The sequence below is a fragment of the Peromyscus maniculatus genome, chromosome 1, assembly GCF_049852395.1.
Source record: "Peromyscus maniculatus bairdii isolate BWxNUB_F1_BW_parent chromosome 1, HU_Pman_BW_mat_3.1, whole genome shotgun sequence".
In the NCBI taxonomy this organism is placed as follows: Eukaryota; Metazoa; Chordata; class Mammalia; order Rodentia; family Cricetidae; genus Peromyscus; species Peromyscus maniculatus.
In genome coordinates, this window is record NC_134852.1 from 192,876,154 (window position 1) to 192,901,939 (window position 25,786).

Below are 25,786 nucleotides of genomic sequence, written 5' to 3' on the forward strand. Positions count from 1 at the left end.
ACCTGTTGGGAGAGGAAGTTTGGCTGGAGCTTGTGGAAGTGGCAGCAGGATACGAGCTTCCGAGTCTGCAAAGCTCCACTGCCCTCCAGCAGACCAAGATGGTAACGGAGGGGTGGGAGTGGGGGTGGGGGTGGGAGAAGTGATGAGGACGGGCTCAGTCTGCGGTGACTGGAGCCGACAGACCATGCAGAGTAAGAGAACACAGGTAAAGACCCTAAAGCTGTTTGCTGGAGTCTCAAGGGGTAGGTTTTATGAGGGCATGGCAGCCACAGCCCAAATGACCAGACAGCCACTGTGGACTTCCCCTTCCGTCACTCTGTGGTCCTCAGAACCCAGTTCTTCTCTGAGTCTGTTCTTCTCTATCGCTTGCTGCAGCGACTGGACAGATTTTCTCAGTTTTTATGCCTAGCATCCAACAAGGTCCTTGCTTGAGAGTAAAAAAGAATAGAAAGGCAGGAAAGGAGGGAGGGAAGGAGGAAGAAGAAAGAAGGAAAAAAGAAAAAAGGAGAGAGAGAGAGAGAGAGAGAGAGAGAGAGAGAGAGAGAGAGAGAGAGAGAGAGAGAGAGGAGCGCGCGCAAGAAAGGCAAGCAGAGAGCCAGGCATCCGGATGAACTGGCTCTGGGAACTCTGGCTTCTTCCTTACTACACAGGCCACGTTAGCCAGGTAACTTACCCCCGCTAAGCTAGGTGACTTAATTTCACCATGTATCAGTTTTCTCGAGTACAAAATGACTTTGATATCTGTCTTTAACTTAAAGCTTTAAATGAAGTAATGGGTACAGGTCTGGCCCATAGTTTTCCTTGACTGTAGCAGTAGTTTCTGAAACAGTCTGTTTTGGTCAAGATCATAAGGTCACAGGAAATAAGATTGGGCACAAAGCCAAACCAGCTACTTCTGAAGCAGAAACCACCAGTTCGAGTTTCTCAGAAGATGGCTGTGTAAACTGGTTACACTTGACCCAAGGAAGTAGTTATCAGCAGGTATGAAGAATGGAAAAGAGATGAGTTAAGCGTGTGTCAGGTTCTCCGAGAAACAAAATCACGGAACCCCCAGAATGAACCAAGCTTAGGTTCCATTCCCTGCTCTCATGTTTAACATCTGCGTGACCCTGAACACCTTGGTGGTGAGCTTTCTCATCTGGGCTTTGTTCATTTGCAAAGCAGCCTAAAGACAGATGGCTGCTGCTGCTGGGCTTCCTCCATGAGCAGTGCATGCCAAGTGCCCCATGAGCAACAAGCGTACAGTGCGTGGTGAAGGGGACATGGTGAGTGTTCTCCAGTTGTGTGGTGCTGCACATGTCTAAGGAGGCTCCTGAGCACCTAACAGTGGTCGCTGGAGAAGCAGCTGCATTTGCCTGAGGGCCTCGTTCCTGAGCCCATCTTCTCCCCCACCCCCACCCCGTGCCCTCCCTCGCCAGGTGCTGCTGAAAACCTTTGTTCCTACTTCCCTTGGGTTGATCTGCAGTTCTTTCCCTTTCTCATGGTGACTGCAAATCTTGTTCTCCCCGTTCAGCTGGGCCACAGCCAGGTTTTGGCAAGAGGATGATGACACAGTTCCCTTTTGTCTTAAACTCACTGGGATCTTTTTCTTTAACCTCACCAAATGGACAATGAAAAGAGCAAGAAACAATGGAGGATGGAGGGTACCTTTAGCCCAGGACGTCCAGCTTGGCTTCAAAAGGAGCCTGGAGAATAAGCATAGAGGAGAAGGAAGGAGGGGGAAGGTGTGCCTGTCCCCAGCCTCCCCGCTAAGTCTTCTTTATCTGAGATAGTGAACCTTGATTTTTAGAACCTGATGCTAATGTTGTTCTTCCAGCAAAAGGGCAGCTCAGGATTGGTACCCACCAAGCCAAGGTCTGTTGAATTCTGGGCCCCAAAGCTTACTGTCAGAAGGAAAAGCTTAGTTCTTAAAGTACCAAATCCAGTGAGGAAAAGCATCAGACTTTTATGTGTGTTTGTCTGTGTGTCTGTGTAGCATACGTGTGAAAACATGTTTGTGTGCATGTGTGTATAAAGGACAGACATTGACATTAGGGTTCTTCCTCTATTATTTACCTTATTTTCTTGAGGTGGGGCCTCTTCCTGACACCAAAGGTCACTGATTGGCTGGACTAGCTGCCCCTAAGTTTGGGGGTTCCCCATATCCCTCCCACCTCCCCAGCAGTAGGGCTATAGATGAGTACCCCCAAGCCTACCATTTTACATGGGGAGCCGGACTTGGGTCCCCATCCTTTCGTGGCAGGCACTTTGCTGACGGAGTCATCTCCCAAGCTTCTGAACCATGGTCCTTATTCAAAGGTACTTATTTAAGGAGGGAGAGGTAACATTTATCTCAGTGAAAACCTAGAAGCACAAAGTTGGCAGCCATGCCCAGGGCTTTGGTGAGAATATCAAGGAGGAAGAAACGAAAGGGCCATCATGTGGATGATCCATGCCAGGCAAGAGGGTGCTGGGGACATGGTGCTGCTTTATGAATACAAAGCTGAGGCAAGCAGACAGGCTGTCCCTGGAGAGTGTCAACTAAACTCAAGGAGGGTTTGCTCACTAAATAAACACTATTATTTCAAAGATGAGTCTTCATATCGGTGCCATTGCTTAAACTCTGTTTTCTTATTTGTAAATGGGATAAAACAGTACTTATCTCATTTGACAATAGTAAATAAAAATTTAAAGATGCCAAATACATTACACGGCACAAAAAAAGTGCCTCCTTTTCCCCCATCACCTTCGCAGACTGTTCTCAGTCATGAAAACTGGAAATCCAAATTTCCAAAGTAGCACTTGGGGAACTTTCTTGATTTTTCCTTGCAGCTCTCATCTGTAAAGTAAAGGAAGATGTTAGTGGCCTTCTTCCCTGACTTCATTTTAATTCAGAAGAAAGATGTAGCTGAGAAGGCAGGAGAAATGACCAGGTCATTTAGACACTAGGAAATGTAAGGTATGCAAATGCATGGCCTCAATTAAATGTTTCTGTGCTTGCATATGTGTGTGCACATGTGGAGGCCAGAAGGCCACACTGTGTCTTCCTCTGCCATTCTTCACCTTATTTTTTTTAAAAGATTTCTTTTAATTATATGTATGTAGGGGTTATGTGAATGTGAGTACAGGTGTCTACAGAGGCCAGAAGAAGAAATGGATCCTCCAGAGCTGGAATTACAGGTGGCTGTGAGCCACCTGAGATGTGGGTGCTGGGAACCAAACTCAGGTCCTCTTTAAGAACAGCAAATGCTCTTGACTCCTGAGCCATCTCTCCAGCTACAGACTCTACCTTGGTTTTTGAGCTAGGGCCTTTCACTGAACCCAGAGTTCACTGTTTGGGCTAGAGTGGCTGGGCAGCCAGCCCCTGGGGTCTGCCTGTCTCCAGTGCCAGGGTTACAGGTATGCGCCACTAGATCCAGGAGGTTCAGTTCAAACTCATCTTCAGAGTGAGTTCAAGGCTAGTCTGGGCTACCGAGTTTCTGTCCCAAGCCCCTCACCCATCAAATGAGAAAAGGACAGGTACATGAGGATCCTTTCACACATCACATCTTGGTGGACATCAATGGCACGGACAGTGTGGAGCAAGCTATTAAGTTAACATTAAAACAACAACAGCAATTCAGAGAGTTGTGTGGGCCAGGCCAGGGCTCCTTCTAAAAATCTCATGAGAACTATGGATGGGTTCTGTGAGAACTACCTTAATCCCTTCTAAGAACAGGGTGCCCATGACTTAGAATCTCTCAGTAGATAACAAGCTCCTAGGTTACCACACTGGGGACCACAATCTTAACATATGAACCTTTGGAGGCCAGCTGAAGCCAAACCATAGCAGTAAATGGGACATTATAAAATGGGGTTTGTGTGGTAGGGAACAGAGGCAGCAAATAGTTGAGAAGAATATTTAAAATCTAGGAGGATTCTTTCCAGCACCACTTGGGCTGAGAGTCTGCTGCAGATGAGGCAGGAAAAAATGCCAAAGATACCGAGCTGTTTTGGTGTGGTTCAGTAGGACTTCGAGCAGAAGAGGTTCAGTAAGGATGAAGGATGCAGAGGAACTGGACCCTTAGAAGGACTTCACTTTCAGCTAGGGAAATGCATCCCAGTCTGTACAATGTGAGCATGCGTCATTGCTCTAGCGTGCTTTCTGTTGCTGTGGTAAACACCGTATCAGGAGCAGCCCTGGGAAGAAAAGGTCTGTTTCCACTTACACTTCCTGTCATGGTCCATCACTGAGGAAAGCTAGTCAGGCACTCAGGGCAGAAACCATGGAGTAACAAGGCCGCTTCCTGGTTTGCTCCTTAGCTCATTCTGGCTCGCTCTTGCTCAGCTAGCCTTCTCACACAGCCTAGAAACCACTTGCTTAGGCATTGCACAGTGACCTGGGCTCTCCTGTGTCAACCAGCAGTTAAGACAGCCCCCCCACGATACAGTTCTTCAGTGGAGGTTCCCTTTCCTCATGTGACTCTGTAGCTAGCACAGTAATTGAGTGTTGGGGGAAGGGCACTTGTGGGGAGGCCAGAAGACAGCTGGCACACGTGTGGAAGTCAAGGACACCTTTCCCCCCAGGGCTTATTCTCTCCTTCCACGGTGGGCTGTGATGATCAAACTCAGCAAGTACTTTGATAGACTGAGCCCCAAGTCCTTGATGGTTCTAAACCAAATGTAAGAACTTTACAGAGATTATGCATGCTCTTTAAATTCTAAGAATTTATAATCTACATCACAAAGATGGAAGAGACTAGATTGAGAAAATCTCCCTATGAGCTTAATATTTAGAAAAATATGGAAATGAATATGGAAGACTCATTACCACTTGGAAAAGAAACTGGCCTGGGTTCACCAAGTCAGCTTGTAACAAATTACCAAAATATGGCGGACATGCAGGAAGGTGATAGACTAAGATATTTGGCAGTCTCTCAAGTTCATAGTATATTTTATTTTAACAAGAGATTTAAAAGGTTTTTAGTTATAAGAATTTCAAACAGAAACAAGGGTGGTGTGATAGACTTGTGGGCTGTTACCCATTTTCAGCGTTTTTCCGTATTCTGAGAGTTGTGTTTTTCTTTCACCCTTTCCCTGAGACACTCTTTTGTTGTTGGTTTGGGAAGAAGCAGATCTGGAGATTCCAAATTTTCCCTGTCAATACTTGAGTCTGAGGAAGAGATATGGCAGGATCTTTCATGATGTACCTTAAAGTGAGTTAGAGAACTGTGGCTTGGAGAAGGAGCAGCAAACACAGGTAGCAAACCGGCCAACAATATGAAGCTTTCAGTGAGGGTCGTGATATACGACATAAAAAAAGGGTTACCTTGTAGGCTGTGGAGCTGGGGGGCTGACATTTAAGTGGGCACATGAGGTGAGGATCCTGACCTGATGATCGTTTGTTGGGGGAAGATCTGAAGGTTATACCCGTTCAAATGCCTGAGATGACTAGTCACACGGGTGTTAACTTTCAGTTTACAGATGACAGGATTAAGAAAACCATCTTCCTGCACCATCTTCAGTCACACCAGTAGGTTTTGAAGGGGTGGTTAACAAGCTAGAGGACATCTACCAGAGTGTAATCAGGGTGACATAATCTGAAAACCGTGGTATGTGAACTGGGGTTTTTGGTTTGGAAGACAGGAAACTTGAGGTACACATACTGGCTGCCTTTGAGGACTTGGGGGAAAAACACATTGCAAGTTGCTTTGATGGTCTAGAGCTGGGTCAGTTGGTGGAAGTTAGAGGGAGACTAAACTTGGGTCAAGATTGGAGCTTCCCAACAATTCCAGGTGTCTGTTGTTAGCCTGGATGACTTTGAAATCCTGTGTCCCATAGGGAGGAATTTACTGCAGAGGTTAAAACTTAGCTCTCAAGCATTTTCCAGCAAGGGATTCGCCCTGTGGTAGCAGTTGGACTGGGTCCCAGGTTTGCAACCCCAGCCATTCATTAGAATCACCTGGGGATGTTAAACACAACCCTAGCCTGGGCTCTGCCCTGGAAAGGACTGGGCAACTCCCTGGGTATTCTTCTGCAGTCAGTGGTGGGAATTTCTGGAGGGAGTGAACGTTAAGGATCCTCTCAACGTGAAAGAAGATAACAGCCTTTCATGGAATGTTTTAAAATGGGAAGTCAGGTGCACCTGAGCTCAGGGGAGAACAGAGGAGACTAAAAGTGCCAGAGCTAGCAGGAGAGAACACAGAGAAGGTGCCTGCAAGGTTGGCCAAGTACTGGAGTGAAGCTGGGTTGGCTAGTACGAAGTGGGTGTGACCGAAGATGGGCATGTCTTCCTGGGAGTTCTGTTGGGATGTTACAATATTACAACCAGGACAGTGCTGGGGAGCTGGGATGGTTACCAGCATCCTCAAGAGTGCCCCATAGACTCAGAAGAGGGCAGTCGGGAGAGTTTCACTGTCCTGGTGACATCCCTGCCATCTGAGGGCATCGCCTTGGTGTAATGTGGTGCTCCAAGGCAGAGACAGCCATGTTCCCCGCAGCTGTTTATTCCAGTCCAAGAGCCTCACTACTGCTTGGACCGGCTCCTTGCCAGTGTGCTGTTCGTGGCTCACAAGCTTCCAGGGGATGCCTTGGGAGTCCTTTCCTCACTGAAGAGTTTCTTGCAGCTCCCCACCTGATACGTCAGCCTTTCTTCCACATTGATGAACAATGCCTACGTGATTTCAGTAAGCTGGCTGGCTTCAGGGAAGGGGAACTTTTAAAAGTTAGCAATGACTAAAGAAATTACCTAATAAGGAACTGACTAGAGGCATGCTGGCCTTACATACCCTCACAATTTCTTCTTCGAAATGGAGAAGTATGGGGGAGGGTTGGGGCTGTTTACAAAAATAGTGCAGAGAAAACCCTTCTGAAACCACAGGAAAAGGCTCATAGCTGTGCTTTAAAGCATAAAGAATAAAGTCAGTAGTCTTTACCCACTGTACTTTGAAAAGGCACTCCCCTTTCCGCTCTGTCTTTATACACTTGTCTCCACCTAGATTTGTGCAGCTCTTTGTAGGTAGTATTTCACATGTATGTAGGAGACAACACATAACATTAACTAGGTAGAGGAGGCTGTAATGTGCTATAAACCGGATGTTTTTCAAAGTCTGGTCCCTAGCCCAGCATCACCATCATCACCCAACACTTGTCAGAAATGCAGATTCTTTGGCTTCACCTCAGACTTGCTGAATCAGAAACCCCAAGGAGCTGACAGCTGCTGCTTTTCCAAGTCTTTAGATGTGACTGGTGGCCGAGAACTGAATTTTATGACTCTGTCTTTAGAGGACTCTTTTAGAGGAAGAATTTTCTGGGGCTCACCCTCTGACGTAGGTCTGAACAATGGGAACCATATGCAGAAGACCCTTCAGTCCTGGCCACTGAGTGGAGTTCACATTTACTTGATAAAGGAGTTTGTGTAGCAGGAAAAGGGAAAAGCTGAGAAAGATGAGTGAAATCAGAAGGACAAGGTGGAGGCAAAGCCAATTAATTCACAGCCTTACAAAGTTAGCTGTCAGTACTGAAGCCTCTGATGTTACTAATACAGAGCCAGACACAGAGGGAGTTGACGTGGTGTGAACTGGAGTTTTAAGCGGGTTGTATTCTGTTTCACCTTACTATGAAAATACTCTGTCATGAAGGTATAGTCCATAGTCCATAGTTCATAGGTCAAAGCTCTGTATTGACAGGGAAATAGAAATGTGTTGAATTGTAAGAAAGTGATTTGGGGGACTAGAGAGATGGTTCATCAGTTAAGAACACTTGCTGCTCTTCCAGAATACCTGGGTTCAGTTCCCAGCACCCACATGGCTGTCCACCATTTTCTGTAACTACAGTTCCAGGGGATCTGATGTGATGCCCCTGCTGTCTTCTGTGGGCAGGAATCATGGCAGTGAGAAATGTACAAAGAAAGCCGTCAGGCATGCTGACCTTAGTAACAACTGCATCAGAGATAACAGTAAACCCAGCAGCTCTGAGCAGCACCGCTGTGTGCTTGGCCTGGAATAAAGCAGGGCGGGCACTCACGATTCTGTAGGCAGTGAGGGTCAAACTCAGGGCCTTGCACATGCCAGGCAAGAGCTTCACTTCTGACCTACATCCCCAGCCATCCCCTTGACCTTCTCGCCAGTGGTTTCCAGTTGTGGCTGCTTGTTAGATAGCCCAGGGAGTCATTAAAAATGCCAAGGCCCAAGCCTTAACCTTGATTCTGATTTAATTCATTCGAGTGGGATCCCAGAGCTGATGCTTTTCTAAAGCTCTTGCATGAATGTGCCACACAGCAGATCTGGGAAAGGCTGCTTTAATGACACATCTACCCAGAAAACTAAACTATTGGATCACACTGTGTGCTGTGGAGAAGTTTAGAGTGCTTCGAGGGCGTTAGAGAAGGAACATCTGAAGAATGCTTGAGGAAGCAATTTGCAGCTGGAATCTGAGGAAGAACAGAAAACAGTTGAGCGGAGAGGGTGGGAGATGAGTAGGAGTTCCAGGCTGAGAAAACCCATCGTGCTGGGATCTTATGGCAAGAGACAAGCTGATATTCAAGGCCTGAAGAGTGACAGAGTGAAGGAAGGGATAATGACAAGCAAGTCTGGAGACTAGGGATGGGCCAAACACAGACCTATGGGCTGTATTAAACACCTTGTTCTGTTTTACTAAGAGCAGCAAAGAGCTATGAAGTGTTCTGAAACTTGTGTGCTATATGTGGACAGGTGGACACTTTGAAAGGACCACTTCATCTACAGTTGGAAAGCGTGTTGTTGAGAGGCAAGAATGGATGTAGAGACCAATTAGGAACCAGCCCTAGGAGGATGTTATGGTTGGAAAAGAAAGCAGCAGAGTGTTGAAGAGGCATGGCATTGGAATGTTTGGGAACGAGAACCCCAGGATGTAGCGAAGGACTATGCAGCATTTGCTGAGTGAGTGAGTTGTGTGGATGTGAAAAGTAAGGGTGGAGCTGAGAGAGGAGTGGAGGAGGCGGCTGCTCTCCTTGATGTCAGCATCTGGAGGAGGAAGGCTCTCACAGAGCTGGGAGTGCTCAGGGAGGAACAAGCTGCCCAGGGAGTGAAGTCTGAATTCTCTTTGACACGCTATGCTTGAGGTGCTTGTGGGGAATCCAAGCTGAAAGGACAGGTAGGGGGCAGCAGAAAGGTCACACATGCATATGTCTGGACAGAGTGTCTCCTGTGTGGATTGTGACAGATCACAGGACTGCACGGCTCACTGTAATCACCCCTTTTCCTATAAAGTTTACTCTGCCTTCATATCAGCTTACCAAAGTAAATAATAGCTTTAATTTTTAGTATACAAATGAAGACTTAGAAAGATTAAGTAACTAGCTAGTAATAGACAGAGTTGAGATTCCATGGTGCGTTGCTTTTTTTTTTTTTTTTTTTTTTGGTTTTTCGAGACAGGGTTTCTCTGTGTAGCTTTGCGCCTTTCTTGGAACTCGCTTTGGAGACCAGGCTGGCCTCGAACTCGGTGCATTGCTTTTTAAACAGAGTCTTCAACCAGATGACTGATTTTCAGAAACAAAGCATAATTAGTCATAAACATAAAAATTATTGCTAAGGAATGACCAGCTATGGGTGCAGTTTTCTCAATTATAAACATGGAATCTGAGTCTATTATTGTTGGTAATTCATTGGAAATCATATCCGGTGGAGTGGATGACTAAGCCTTGGGATTTAGGTTTGGGATTTACGACCCAAACATCTGTCCCCCTGCTTCCTACAAAACGCACGAACTAAAGTTGGGCTCGCATGGCAGCTCACTAAAAATAGAACCTCAGAGTTGAGATGTTAAAGCACATTTGGGATGGTCAAAGCAACCTCTCTCTTTTCTCTGGGAAACATCGCCTACTGAAAATCCAAATCAACCTCATCCATTCATTTATCGTACTGACAGCGGAATGTGCGGCCGTCCAGACCCTTTGCTGGGCACTGGAAAGGTTAAGATGTCCAGACTCAAGCAGAGACAGACACTGGCTAAAGGTTGCTGTAGCACTGAGGTAGGCCCTGAGGCCAGCAAGCAAAGGCTTCTGGGACGACTTCTTGGAACCATTACACATAATGTACACATAAGTGACCATCCCCATCTTGATTTCCCCATCTGAGACAGTCAATAGTCAAAGGAGGTAGAGTTGTAAGCTCTGGTGTTTCAGGAATTAGCTCACTGCTGCTTTGGAACAGCACCGTATGAAGTTCTGCAGGGCAGTGACCTCACCCCGCTCAATCCTGAGAAAACAGGGGAGGGTGGGTCCAGTGTTGCCTTTGACATCCAAGTATTGTCTTTCCTCCCTGTCCCAGCCTTGAGGGTAGCTCTGCCAATTTGTCATCCTAAAGGTCAGTTCTAGGTAGCAAGTTTTCCCAGAAGGTGGAATAAAATTTTCCTCTTTGACTCAAGTGTGTTTCTCATAGCCGTTGGCCCTTCAGGAGTCTCTGTAAAGAATTCCAACTCTTTTGACACTCATTTCCTACTCTAGAATCTGTGCTTCCCTCAGATGTGGTATTGTGAGCTTTTGCTAAGGTGGAGACTCATTTCCTTCCACTGAGAACATTATTGTAGTTCCAAAAGGAAAGCAAGAAGGAGAGATCATTCTTGTCTCTGTTGGCCCTCCCAAGAGGACTTCCTGGTCTGACACCCTTCCTACCCCTGTGAGCCTAAGTAAACGAGGACACAGGCAGCCTGAGTGTGAGCAGGAAGCCAGAGGTTGAACTCCCTGTCATTCATGTGGTCTCCATGTTGTCTTTTCCTGGCTTTTTTTTTTTTAAAAGCAATCATATTTTATTATACAACACTATGACAGAAAATGAACAGAAATATACAATATACTTACCTGTACATGTGAACCTACTTTTTAAGCTACAGATTCTTATTATAGCTCATACTGACTTTAATTTTACAGTTCATAACAATGTATAACCTTATTGCATTAAGGACAAATTCTACATGGGCTATTCATAGGTAGACCACATTAGGCATCACTAGTACATTAAAAAAATGTGTCTCAGATGGCCTTTGGGTTTTAGAGGGACAGACAATCTACTGCATTTTGTGGAATGAAAAGAAAGAGAATTCTGTAAAACTAACATTTGAAAGATGGGCATGTAAGATGTAGTGTCCATTTATTATTAACACTGGCCAACCCATATTCTACTTTATAGAAAAGTTGATCTAGAAAGATGGCTCAGCAGTTAAGAGCATTGACTGCTCTTCCAGAGGATTTAAGTTCAATTCCCAGCATCCATATGACAGCTCCCACAGACCATGCTGGAGATGCACTGCTGGTCCTTTTCACTATCTTTATTCCATGCAGTTGGCCCTGTCCCCAACATGTTCATATATTCTTTCTTTATCTAGAATATAGTAGTAGTAGGGTACCACTTTCTTGGTCATAGTCTAGATTTGATTAAGTTTCCAAGATATAGGACTGAACACATTTTTTCTTCTTAAGTGTGGTAAATGTGGTAGAAGACATTCTCACTGTTGTATTGGTCTTTTTAGTGTTGCTGCTAGAGGGCATTTCTATGGATTCAGAGTGAACTCATTTGGTAGAATGCTTGCCTAGCATGCCCTGGGTTTAGACCCCAGAACTTCCTCAACTGGGTGTGGTGGGTTGAAACTAGGATGCTCAGAAATTCAGTGTCATCCTTGACTACGTAGGGAGATTAAGGTCAGCCTGGCCTAGAGATTCTGTCTCAAAACACAAAACAAAACAAAAACAAAACAAAACACAAAATGACTACCAACAAGAGAGGACACCCTTGTCTCTGAGTTCCTTCCTCTAACTCTTCTTGTCTCCCTTTCAACTAAATGGGTACAGAAAATATACTTAGAAAAATATCTAAGGGACCCTTATATTGTCTCTCTGAGTTATCAGTTATATCTATCACATTCTTGACAGGAAGTTAAGTCTAACTAATTTAAGATTGCACTCTCCTTACCTAAAAGCTCAGGTACTCTGGGCTGAAAGGTGAAGGGTCAGCTCTTAAATATGATGACCCATGATGAAGTTACCGGGGACCTCTGGAAGCTCTGCCATGTCTTACTAAAGGATCATTCCTTCTCTCTACACCAAAGATGCTCAAAGGGACAGTACCACTGTTCTCTCAAAGCTTTGAATCCATCCAAGATAAGATCTGACAGTTCTTCCTGAAAGTATAGATGGTATGACCTTGGTCTGGATGAGTGGGAGCCAGAAGTGGCCGCATGAATGAATTGGATTGGCCAGTGGCTGGCAGGACACTAACATGAACAATCTGCAAAGTCCACACCAGACCACCAAAGCACAGCTTCCCATTTACCCATTGCTCACATTCCTTTTTGACTCAAACCGATAGCCCTCTGCACTTTCCTCTTCATCTCAAAGCCTTTGGGTTTTTCAGAAATTTCTATTACAAGTTGTAAATTGCTTAGGTGATTAAGGAAGGAGGGAAGAGAGGGAAAGGGACAAAGGAAATAAGGAAAAGTATGGAGTCAGGGATCCAGGAAGGTCACAAGCATTGGACTGTAGAAAGGAGGCCATCAGGCCTGAGACTGCCATCCTCAGATGAGCCTACTTGCACAGTTAAGCCTTGGCTAGAGTCTTCAGAGCTTGGATTTCAGAATGCTTCCCATCATTCTCAGAGCCAGCAGGGATGGCTTGCTATGCCTGGATTGTGCTCTCTGTTTTAGATCCCTGCTTTCCTTGTGGGGGCCTGGCATGTGACTGGCCCTCATGAAAGCCCTGGGCACTGGGGTGTTGGAGAGTTTCCCTGGTAGATATGTCACATGCCCTGTCACAGCTGTGTGCTAGGGGAGTAAGCACACCCTGTGTGACACCACTGAGGGGGCACCCCTGGGACCATGTGCCTGGTTCCTGCCAGACTTAGCTCAACAGATCTTTTCCTGCAGATTTTTCCGTTGGTCTTTTTGCTGTGGTTAATTGTAGCCATGCATATGGCTATGTGCTGAGTCCTATAAGCCCCTTTGGTGGTCAAACCTGGGATGTTCTTGGAAACCCTGGCATGTTCCCACTTACAATTCCTTTTCTCAAGAGCTGCTCCTGTCACTGTTGCTGCTAGTCTTGTATATCTGTCCAGAGAAGTCTATGTTTACCCCGTGGAAACAGTGCACTTACTGTCATTCAGCATATGGCCTTTGAGTCTGGCTTCTTTCACTTAGCACAGTGCTTTTGAGATGAACCCATGCTGTTACATTTATCACTAGTGTATTCCTTTTGTATTGCTGAGAATAATTCCATTGTATAGTTGTAACATAATTTGTGTACACTCACCAGTTGGTAGACATTTTGATTTTTCTTTTATTTTTTTATGGTTATAAATAGAGCTCTTAGAAATATTTAGATACTGTTTTTTTGTATGAACATCTGCACTTTTGGGGCTAAACACCTAAGAGTGTGATTACCTGATCATAGAGTAAATACTTAGAGCTGTATCTCAGTTTCCTTGGAGTATTGGTTACAGGACACTCTGGGGGTACCAAATAGATGTGAAGTGATATAGTCCTCATCCTCCTGTACATGTCACAGCCTCCCTATATTAGTTACAATACCTGATGCAAGGTAAGTGCGAGGTCCGTAGTTGTTATACTGTGTTGCTTAGGGACTAATGACAAGGAGAAAATCTGTGCATATTTAGTTTAGATGCAATTATTTCCTCAAATATCTGTCCTCTACAACTGATTGAGTTTTCAGATGCAGAACGTAGCGTTATGGAGGCCAACTATATTTAGTTTCATAACTAACTGCCGAACATTTTCAGATTGGCTGTGCCATGTGTCATTTGTCATTTTGTATCCCCAGAAGTAATATATGTGTTCTGGTTGTTCCTTATCTGACCAACTCTGAGTATTGACAGTATTTTAAATTTGGGGGCCACTTTAGTAAGTACATATTGATAAAAGTGTGAAAAAATTCTACTGGGATACCTCTTGTCTTACTTCTTTTTATCTACATATTTTTTTCTTTTTCATTTTCCTTTTTCTTTTTCTTTTTAAAACAGGATATCACTATGTAGCCCTGGTTTGCTTAGAACTGGCTATATAGACCAGGCTGGACTTGAACTTATAGATCCCCCTGCTTCTGCTTTCCTGAGTGCTGGGAATAAAAGTATGTATCACCACTGTGGCTTCGTTTACATTCCTCTTTGTCTTTGGGGTTTTTGTTTGTTTGTTTGTTTGTATTTTTTGGTTTTTTGTTGTTGTTGTTTTGTTTTGAGACAGGGTTTCTCTGTGTAGTTTTGGTGACTGTCTTGGATCTTGTTCTGTAGACCAGGCTGGCCTCGAACTCACAGAGATCTAAGTGCTGGGATTAAAGGCATGTGCCACCACCTCCTGGCTCATTTACATTCCTTTTAATGAAAGATAATTCTAATACATTTCTCATATTGAGAATCATGTATTTCCTTCTCTTTAAATTACCTATTCATGTTCGTTTTCTACTTTTCTGTTAGCTGGGTTGATGACTTCCTTAATGACTTTAATGACTAATATATTAGGAAACAAAATATTTGATAGTATTGAAAACATTTGCCCTGATTCAGAACTTTAATTTTGTTTACAGTATATTTTTTCCACATTAATATTTTTGTGCAGGCTCTGAGTTTGTGCCTCATGTCTAAAAAAATCAGGTGATAGGAATGAAGAATTGACCCATGAAAGATATAGAAAACAAGAGCCCACCAGAGCAACCTAGTCTGTGTGAGTCAGTTCATGCTGATCCCGCTGTTGCCCAGGAGACTGATGCATAGCCAGAAAAGATTTTCTCAATGTCTGTCTATCTGTCTCTGTCTCTTTCTTTCTCACTGTGTGCGTGCATGTGCGTGTACGTGTGTGTGTGTGTGTGTGTGTGTGTGTGTGTGTGTGTGTGTGTGTGTGTTGGCAAATACCCACAGATTGTTGACATATGCAGCTGCTTCTGAGAAAGAGTGGAATCCCCAGGGCACACTTGTTTGATTTCAGCTGTGGAGAAGACTTGTTGAGTGAAGCAATGTGTAGAGACCTCAGATTGTTATGCCTGTTGGCTAGGACACAGGGAATTCCAGTGTGCAGACTTAGTGACATCACTTTGCCGGAAACATCCCTGCTCCCTGCCAACCCTACCCTTAAACATGGGGACTCCGTGCTAATCACAAAGACCTTTTATGTTCAGTGCATTCTGTGGGCAAGTGGATTCGGGGGAAGGCAGAAGGGGAGTGGGTGAAGAGAGTGGGTGGCGTGGTGGGAAGAAGTGAGAAAAGGAGGGGGAGAGGGGACTCCTTTGCCTCCCTCCTCTCCCCACAGAACTCTGTTGGCATCTGCGTTTTGCAGTCATTAGCATTTTTGGAGTCAGGCACAATCAAATGTCGTGTCAGCGCCAGTGTCTAATCGGACATGAGCACATCCCACAAGAGTCGTTGAGTGGGCAGTCCAGGGTCGACTGAGCCTGCTGCTCAGCAGGGCTTGTTTTGCACCCCACCCTGTCCCCACTGCCTGATTGTCCCTAGATAGGCTCCCTGGCCGGAGCCGATGCTTAGAGCATCTGCCAGACGTGGTTAAGACAAATACACTTACTTATTTTCCAGCTAAAGAGCTGTGAGCTGAGAAGAAGAATCAGCTAATTAGAACGCAAACCCAAACTGGTAACTGCTTCTCAGAGGGCTTCAACCCTGGAAAAAAAGTACTGCACAGAGTCAATGACTCAGTTCCTCTCGATCTCCTTTGCTCTCCTTGTCCTCACCCCTGCCCTTCCTGCTTATTCTCTGTCTTTGTCTTTTTGTGTCTCTCAGCTCATCGTCATCTTATTTTCCTTCCCCATCCTTTTACCTCCTGTCCTTTAACCACCTGATCGTAATCAGGTTCCTGCAGTTCGTTTTCAGTGGAATCTGGACTGCCTTCATCAAAGGAACCTTCGGCAGGAAAACCCCCACCGAGTTAACTGCTTTATCCTTGAACTGAGTGTGGATTGATTGACTGGAGGAATGTGAGGGACATGAAACGGAATAAGATCTTCTCAACCGAATGGAACTTGGGAACCAGGAATGGTTGCTACTGAGTAATTTCTATAGATCTCCAGTGCAGGGAGGCATTGGAAGCACTGGGGTAGAGTCAGAGGATCCCAGTCAAATCCCTGCTCTGCCTTTTGTAACATTTATGACTGAGCACATCCCCAGATATTCTTGCTAATCAGTCTTTGCCACCAAACTGTAAGCTTCTCGTTGTCTGGATCGAAGATGCTGCAATAGTAAAGGGCAGAACTGGTGCTATCGTCCAAGCAGTCTAGACAGTTCTCCCATCATTGCTGCTACTAGTCACTTCCATTTCTGGATGATGGAATTCGCTGCTACATATGACATGATGTCCCAAGCACTGTGCAGGACTTTGGAGATGGGGTCTCTCACTGAACCTGGAGCTAACCAGTTTAGCAAATTTGCTGGCCAGCAAACCCCAGCGATTCTGCTTTCTCCACACACCCCAGTCCCCCGTGGTGGGGTTACAGATGTGCACCACTGCACTGTGCTTGGCTTTTACGTGGGTGCTGGGGATCTCAGCTCAGGTTCTCATGTTTGCACAGCAAACATGACAGACTAAACCATCTCCCAGTCCATTCATTAAAGGTCTTGAGATGATGTCATTCCAGATTTGAAAATAGACCAAGATGGGGTGGTGATGCTCACCTTTGATCTCAGACTCAAGAGGCAGAGGCAGGTGGGTCTCTGTGGGTTCAAGGCCAGTCTTGAACTCTACATAATGAGTTCCAGATCAGCCAGAGCTACATAGACCCTGTCTCAAAAACAAAAGATTAAAAGTAAAAGTAAGTCAGTGATTTATGTTCTAATAAGAGGAAAGCCACATGTTTGACAGGCAAATAGACACTAGAAAAGGGGATATGAAGAGATGGGCAGGAATTTAAGTGATGTATCTACAAACCCAGGAATGCCTAGAATCATGAGGAGCTGGAGCAGACAAGAAGACTATCTCCTCCAGAGTCCTCCAGAGTGGACTATGATTCTGTCAACACCCCAATTTTGGACTCTGTCCTTAAAATTGTGAGAACTTTTTATTGTTTTAAGCCACCAAGTCTGTGGTTATTTGTTGGGACAGTCTTAGGAAACTTATGAAAGTTTTATCTGCCTGATAATAACAGTATATTTTCTTATAGGATTAAGTGGTTTAGTCTGTGGCAGATACATTATTATTTACAAGGTAAAAACCTGAATGTGAGCCTTAGAGTTCTTAAGTGTAGGTTATGCTGTGAACTCACTGCATCTTACATAGCAGCCTTATGAAGCAGATGTCATACCACTGCCATGTTGACACAAGGATCCAGGAGCTCAGAAGGGCTACACAGGCAAGCACTAGCCTGAGCGCCTCTGTGGAGTTGGTTTCTTACTGGTGGTTCCAGTGACTTGAGCTCCAACTCCTCCTGAGGACTCTCTCTTAACAAAGTGCAGAAGGTGTTGAGACTTCCCGAGCATTGTGTTTACTCCTGGACACACCTGCCTGACTCTTTTGGAACAAGCTGCATCTGATGGATCCTGGTCTGGCCACACTTGGCTGTGTAGTTGTCCCATGGCCTGACCTATTGGAAGTTCCTTGTATCAGAACAAGAAGCAGGGAAATGTTGCCGTACATGACTATATCCTCATTATGGCCACATCCTTAAGCCCCAAGGACTTCAATGGCCCTGGATGATGTAGCGTGAATCTTAAAAGGTCTTATTAATAAAAACAAACCCAGAGCCAGGTATTGGGGTGAATGCTGGAAGATCAAAGAAACAGTAAGCCACATCCAACCTCACCTTTCCAATTCCTCAGCTGATTTTGTTTCCTCAGACTGAAAGCCTCTGAATCCACATCTGAATGGATCTCAGCTGAACTGCTGCTGAAAGCCTAAAAACTTAAAAGGGCTTCTAGTTTCTGGTTCTCATGTCTTATATACCTTTCTGCTTCCTGTCATCACTTCCTGGGATTAAAGGCATGTGTCTTTCCCAAGCAAGACATGAGATCTCAAGTGCTGGGATTAAAGGCATATATGCCACCATTTCCTGGCTTCTATGTCTGTCTAGTGGCTGTTCTGTTCTCTGACCCCAGATAAGTTTATTAGGGTACACAATATATTGAGGGACAGAATATCACCACAGGATGGTTCTGTGTTTACCTCTGAACTGTTGAGCATAAATCATACAAATCACTCTGGAATAAGTCATGTCTTTCAGAGTAGGGCAGTGGCCTCATTGGGACCTCCAAGGCCTTATGAGCAAAGTCCCCTATTACCCATCTGACTGTTTTGCCGTTCCTCCTCTTATCACTCTTCCAGCCACACTGTCCTCCTGACCAGGCACCGTCCTGCCTCAGAGCTATTTCCTACACAGCTCCAGTTCTTAAATGTTCTGCTCCTCTTGACTCACTCAAGATCATCTCAAAGGCCTTCCTTGTTGACTCATCGCCCTCTCTGTAGCTTTATTAGTACTTATAATTATGTAACATCCTCCAAATTTTACCATCCTGTCTTTCTTTTTCTTCCAAACTAGAGTATAAGCTCTATGAATGTGGGAACATTTATGTGTTTTGTTCACTACTATAGCACAGAGCCACAGACAAGTCTAGCCCCATAGTGCGCTGTATTCAATAATTACTGAAGATTTAACTGAAAGACTGCACAAAGCATAGCCTCCTAGTCAACAGCTGTGGAACTCTGAAGCAAAAGTGATTTAACTGGAGGGAGCACACGGCAACAGGCACTACCGGGGCCAGCAAGTTGGAGCAGCAGGGAAGGGCACCGCAAGTGAGCCTGATGACCTGAGTTCAATCCCTGCAACCTCCATGGAAGGAGAGAACTGACTCATGCAAGTTTCCCTCTGACCTCCACACGTGAGCACACTTACACTAAACAGATGCAATTTAAAAATGAAAAAAAAAAATTAAAGGGGAGGAAAAAGATATGGAGAGGAGTTTAACCTCTAATTGAGCCTGATTGACAAGAACAACAAAGAGACTTGGTAAAGAACAAGGAGAATACAATTCCAAATGAAGGCAATATCACATTGAAAAAAAAATTGAAGAATTCAAAATTCGCCCATTCATTTCCCATGGGATCACAGCTGTGACCAAGCCAGAAAAACAGTTCCTGCCCCCAGGGAGTACCTGCTGCTGACAGCGCTGGAATAGCACTCATTGTGATCTTGGACACAGCAGGGAGTAGGAAGTTACCACAGGTTCTTAGTCAGGAACTTCCTGGGTTATGGAAGATCTCTACAGCCATCGGAAAGATGAATTCTGACAGGGAAGGGAACCAGGAAGTGTGGGAGTCCCTGGAAAGGGCCTTCTGGATCAGATGAAATGGGAGTGTCCCCAAGGGGGTGGCCGAAGTGTGTGTCCTCTGATGGACAAGAGGAGAGTGGCAGAGACAGTGGGGAGACTGACTCCGGAACGACGGGGATGAGACCAGAGCGTGCTCCTGAATACCAGTGAGCGTCCCACCCCTGTCTGGAAACACAACCACCGCAGTCTGTCTGTCTGTCTCTTGTCAGCACTTGCCCATGGCTGCTGTTTTCTCCCAGGACAAGCCAGGATTACTCCAGATGTGGCTCCCAGGACATTGGATGCAGTCTGTCCCCTCAGTTGCTCAGAATCTACAGGGGAAATATTCAGCTGCCTTTTGCCTGAGACTCACCACATCTGTCAGCATCAAAAAGCTTTTCATTGACGGAAAAATGTTTGAAAGATTATATTTTTGGTATCGTGTAACAGAGATCCTAGGATTTCTCTCTACAGTGACATTTGATAAACTAATTGTGATTTTTTTCCACTTTAATAAGAGTCTAACTGGATATCTCAAGAAGGAAGAATTGAAGTAAGGAGTTTTGTTTTTGTTTTTTGTTAGCCTATTAGCTTGAAATTAGTGTGTATTTTACTAAAATTTGGGTTTCTTTCAGAACTTTCTGTCAAGTGAAGAGTGGAAGTCATTAATTGGTACTTGGCTCTTTCGATGTTAAGCAGAAAAACCTGTTTCCCTGTCACATGAAAGGGAGGAGATGTGAGGAAGGTGCAGCTTTGAACTTTCCAGTATAACCAATTCCAAAAAAAGCAACACTTTGTGCTTGCATATTCTTGGTAAAGTCATTCCTTGAACTTTTAAAAAGTACCATGTTATGGGCTGGGGATGTAGTTCAGTTGGTAGAGTGTTTGCCTGCCTGGGTCTGATCTCTAGAACCATATAAAACTGGTAAATTCATATGCTTGTAAACCTAACTCTCAGGCAGTGACAACAGATGACCAGAAGTTCAAGAGCATCCTCCACTGCATAGCAAGTTCAAGGCCAGCATGGGCTATGTGAGCCCTATTTCAAAAAACAAACAAGCAAAAACCAAAAATAACAAAACAAAATACACACCACTTTATGTTGAGTGATGGAAACTTCCTCTCTGTTGCCCATGAGTCAGTGAGGTGAGGCTTTCTATGCAGAAGAGTCGCTGTGAGTTTTCATAATAAACATGACTGTTTCAGGAAAACCGGATCTGAAAGCTCTGCAGGCCAAAGGCAGGAGTGACGAAGGTGGTTCCCCAAACCCTTTCCCCTTTTCACTCTTGGAAATCGAACCCAGAGACTTCCACATGCTGAGCAAGGGTACCCCTGCAGCCTGTCCTTCCCTTTTCTGCCAGTCTGAACCTCCACATCTAGTACCACTTCCTGTGACATGTCTGGTTTCCTGGCTGTGATCAGGGCTTTTGAAATGTCTGTGAAAGACAGCATTTTGGTTACTCCTTTCTGGGTAATTACATGAAAAACAAACAGCCATGTTTTCAGTAGTAAAGATTTTGAAAGTTACACGTGGAAAATTCGTACCCTTAAGTTCTTTTGCTTATCTTTAACAAGAAATAAGAATATGGTGAGGGACTTGAGTATATTCTAGAAATGTGGCTAACATCACAAGAGCTGGGTAAATGTGGAAAGCGGTTAGCAAACATTTGCGTAGGAAAAGGGAAAAACCAGTTGCTTTGTCACCTCCTTGGAGCTTCTGCAGCTCCTGCACCTTCTTTCTAGAATGTTCCTATTCCTTCTCATAGCTAGTGTTTTCCCATCACCCAGTTCTTAGCTGAAATATCAGAGAAGTTTTCTTGACCTGCAATCTAACACTATCTACCTCAAGCCCAAATCTACAGCAATCAACTGACCACATTCGTTGGTTTTAGTTTCTTCTTAGCACTTATCATCACCTGAAATCATTTATACAGGTAATCTCTTGTTTTGGTTTATCTGTCTCTCTCTCTCTCAATGAAAGGCTAATTCTAAAGAGTAGAGATCATATTGATTTCTTTCATTGTAGTTGTTTAGATGCCAGGAATAATGCCAAAATAGATGTGGTAGGAAAATGAGTCAGCAAAATTGTCATTTATGAAAAGGAAATAACTGTATGGGTAGTTCTTTTTTGGGAGCCTCAGGAATGGAAAAATAGCATTTAAAGTTCTATTACAAATGACACATAGCTACAAAATGCTCCCTATCCACATTATAACTCATCGTCCAGAGTCCATGCTTGCTAGTACTGTTTTAATTTCCTAACTTTGGAGATGAAGAAGGGGACTACTCACAGAGACGTCCCTCCCAACCCCAGACTCTAGAGTTCTGGCTTCAAAGAGGACAGTTTGTGGTGCCACAGCATCTGCACATGGATGTTTTAGCTTCAGGTAATTAATGTCCTGGCATTGGGTCAAAGTGTGATCTTATGGGAAGATGAGCTCAAGGTTGGTCAATTTAACATCTCAAAATGACCCTGAGGACTCAGGTTCCCTCCATCTCTGGGCTCTGCCATCAGTGTCTGTCATTCCATCCCCGCAGGGCAGTGAGAAGAGAGAATGTTCCCACTTTTTCACTAGTCTTGCCCAAGCAGATGTCAGGTTGTCAGGGACGGTGATTAGGTGATTAGGTGTCTACCCATTGTAGAAACCTTCACTGGTAGGCGCGTACGATCCCACAAACTGGTTCATCCCTTAGCTTAGGGGAGGCAGGCATCTAAACAAGGTGCATGTTTATTCAGGAAGAGAGGAGAGAAATGCTGTGGGCTTCAATGCTGTTCCTTCTTTGGAAGTAAGACGTAATGGGATTGCTGGTATTTTTGTCCTGAGTTTTGTATCATTTGACCTGATGAATAGAGACTTCTTGAAAACTCTGGGGGTTGGTGCAGATTAGGCACCCATGTGGTCACAGTCTGTTGGGAAAAGTTCAGGTTTCTGCTCCAAAGCATAAGGAAGAATTCCCATGTCAGTGCCCAGACAGCTGCTGCTGACAAAGAGCTGAACAAGGAGAAGGAAGCTGGGCCTCTCTCTCACCTCTCTTGATCTCACTCTGTCCTCAGAGAAAGGTAAACTTCTTTGGAGAACACATCTCAGTTTCAGATGATTTTGTATTATGTGTTCCCATCCTTTCCCAAAGCATAAGGAAAAGTTTGAAGATAGTTTGAGAAATTGACTGAAGAAGAGGTCAAGTCATCAAAATGGATGGACTGACACAACCTTCCATTTCCTGTTCATGTCCTTAAGTGATCTATTTACGTCCAGGTGAAGTAACATTATGTAATTCCTCTAGTGGAGCTTTTAAAATGTCCTTTGTTAGGGTCTGACTAAACCAGAATAGATTAGCTAGTAGAATGACAGTCTAAAGGATTGAAAATTCCTCAGTCTTAAGGCGATTGCCAGCTTACCATGTAAAGGTGTTGGGGATCCTGAAGGTGTGTCAAGCCAGAAAACGTTCTGCAGTGGTGGGATCTGATGTTTGATGGCGTACATATGCTTGATGTCTCTTTCTCTCTTTTCAGTAAATTAAATAGTTTATGTGTATATTTTAAAAATGAAGAGGTCTATTATGTCTTGTGCTAGCTGTTATTTGTCTTTTATAGACACACCATTAAATCAGGCAGCCATGGTACTCTTTCTCATTCTACACCTGTGAGTAGCCCAGGTTTGTTCTTCCTTCCTTCCTTACCACCGACTTGGCTTAGTCTTCATGGTACAGACAAAACTTTTTATTCTTGAACTATTTCCAATTATTTGCAAGTATCTTGTGGCTACAGATAGGTTTTTTGTTAATGTCTCTGGTGTTTCTAGATACCATCATAAAACCAGACAAAAAGGCAAGGAAAATCATGGTTTATTGATTTCTTACTCATGTTTTGTTTTTTGTTTCCAGATTCTAAGGTGAAGAGATTTTGCTCCAAAAATATCCTGATCATCCTCGGTTTCTCCTCTGTCTCGGCCGTGATAGCTTTGATTGCTGTGGGGTTGACCCAGAACAAACCATTGCCAGAAAATGTTAAGGCAAGTGAAATCACAAATATTTGTAATGCAGCCATTATTTTGTTTTATTTTTTAATTTAAAAGTGTAGTACATTTATATATACATTATAAGTATGCTATTTTATGTTTAAGGTGAAAAGACAATAAACATATCTATAAGGGGTCACCTCACAGAGAGTGGGCCCGTGAACACATATGTGTATGTGGGCAATAACATATGCATAAGTTAAATCCTGAAACACACATCTTGAAGTATATTCATTCTACTGATGAGAAGATGATGACCTATGAGCCTGGGAAGTCAGATGGATGCCCTGCTTCTGAAACCTTTGCCACCCACCCACATCACTTGCTGTGTAGGAAGGCGTGGGTGGGTGTTCCATTGGCATCTGTTTGTTGCCCAAGTTCATCCCGATTGTGCTGTGTACAGCAGCTGCTTTGTCAGGGCAAAAGCTGGCGCTGTCTCACTGATGGTGGTCAATGTTAGTGGCATTGGTTGGTTCTCTTGGCAAGACTTCACTCGCAGTTGAAGCATCATGACATCTTGGTCTTGCTATTTGTTTACCAGCTCTAAAAGTAAGTGATCGCCTTCTTGCTCTGACCTTTTTGCATGTTCTGTCTTGCATCACTGGGGGAAAGGGCTGCCGAGGAGGCACACTTGAGCTCTGTGTTCCCAGTGTTTGCTGTGGTCAGGGCTGGCTGCTTCACACGCAGTGGTCTTCAAGTCTGTTGTGCTTCTGTTTTGTTACATTGTTTGGCAAAAGGGGGCAAGGTCTTTGGCATTTATTAAGTAAAAGGTGATAGTATCGAAAGAGCATCTACTGCCATTGAAGTGAATGTGGAAATGTTGCCGATTCATTTTGTACAAGGACAATTTTACATACAAAAGCTGGACAGTTGAAGTTCCTAGCTGATTTCAGTAAGGTTTCTATCACATATTTGGAATGATATGTTGGACAATACAGACAGATGTCCACCACTATAGAGGGTCTATTGGACATTGCTGCTTTAGAGTGTCCTCTCGGATGACATCTCTGAAATGGTTCAAACCTCAGTTGAATGAATATGGAGTATGAGACAAAACCTTAAGAAACAAAAATGGATCCATTTTTACTGTGTGGTTGATACATCACAGCCTACTAAACTATGTTGAGAAGTTAATTGGTAAAAAGCACCGTTGGTCCTCAGAGTCTATGCGTTCCAAGATGCCCACCTTGAGTATCAAAATCTGTGCCTAGCTTTGTGGTGTGGGCCTAGGAGAGCTGGCTCCACTCCTTTCAGGGGCGGGGTGAGGCCTGGAGGAGGCCCTGCACTGACCAACTCAGCTACCACCCAGGCCTACCTTGAGCTGGCCCACCCCAATATCTGCCACAACCATGAGCAGCTGGAGGACATGATGGGGCCAGTCCTCTGGAACCATAGCCACAGGGTCTCCATGACTCTGGGCAACAGCAGTATATCTGAGAGGATTTTCAGTGAGGGTCCAGTATTGATGGTGTAGCTGAAGCCAGAGCCCTTGAACCAGACCAATGATTCACTGTAATGAACATTTGCAAGTAAAGCTATTTGGGCAAAAGTGTGTACTGCAGGACACACCACAGCTCCCAATGCTACGACGATGAACGAATGTGTGATGGAGAGGCAGGAAAGGTAGAGGAGTGGAGTGGTACAAGTACAGAACTGAATGAGAGAAGGTTGTGATTGACAGAGGAGCAGGTCATTGCCCAGAGGGATTGGCAAGACTTTTTTCTTTCTTTTTTAATTTTAATTTTTTTATTTTTTTTGGGGGGGGGAGTTACAAGATCAATGGTGGATTTGGAAGGACAGGGAAATGAGTGGAATTGAGGTGCATGATGTGAAATTCCCAAAGAATCAATAAAACATTATTATTAAAAAATTTATGGCTAATCAAGCCCTTTATGATAGCCAAAGGGTACCATTTGCATATAACCCATCTGAGGTTCTGAGATATAATTCCTATATATTTTAAATCATCTCTAGATTTCCTATAAAACCCAATATAATATAAAATCTGTGCAAATAATTGTCATGCTGCATTATTTTGGGAACAATGGCAAGAAGAAACTGTACAGGTTTAGTATGAACCAATTTTAGGAAATATTTTTGCTCTGCCATCTGTCGTATTTTTTTCTGCCATTCTCCATGAATGAAGACTCCACAGACACGCAGAACTGATTGTATTCACTTCTAAAGTGACTGTGTAAAAGACAGCACTTGTTTGACTGTTTGTTCGAAGACTCTTTGCTGTAGGCAGATGATCTAGCCTTGTTTTATTTCTGCTTAACATGGTTTGGGTTCAGTCTTGCTGAGGAGGTGGTGGCCTCATGCCTGGGGTGCACCTGGCATAACACAGTAAGAGCACTTTTTTGTGTCCACATACTCACTTGGCCAGCTACTACTCAGTTCTGAATGTACTGAGGACAGGGGCCGGGTTTCATTTGTCTTTGCATACATTTTATGTACTCATTCATTTCATAGACAGTCATTGAACATTTACCCTGTTTGAGGTTCTGGAAATATACCAGTGAGCACCAC

At 44.3% G+C, this 25,786-nt stretch overlaps 1 protein-coding gene across 4 annotated transcripts in view; it reads left to right on the top strand.

Moving 5' to 3' along the window:
* Entpd1 (ectonucleoside triphosphate diphosphohydrolase 1) overlaps window positions 1–25,786 on the top strand; it is a 112,640-nt gene that overhangs the window by 63,416 nt on the left and 23,438 nt on the right. For all 4 annotated transcript variants that reach the window (XM_042263448.2, XM_076563077.1, XM_042263449.2 and 1 more), the window contains one exon: window positions 23,124–23,251. In XM_042263448.2, coding sequence (XP_042119382.1) covers window positions 23,124–23,251 — 128 coding nt within the window. The remainder of the gene's footprint in view (window positions 1–23,123; window positions 23,252–25,786) is intronic.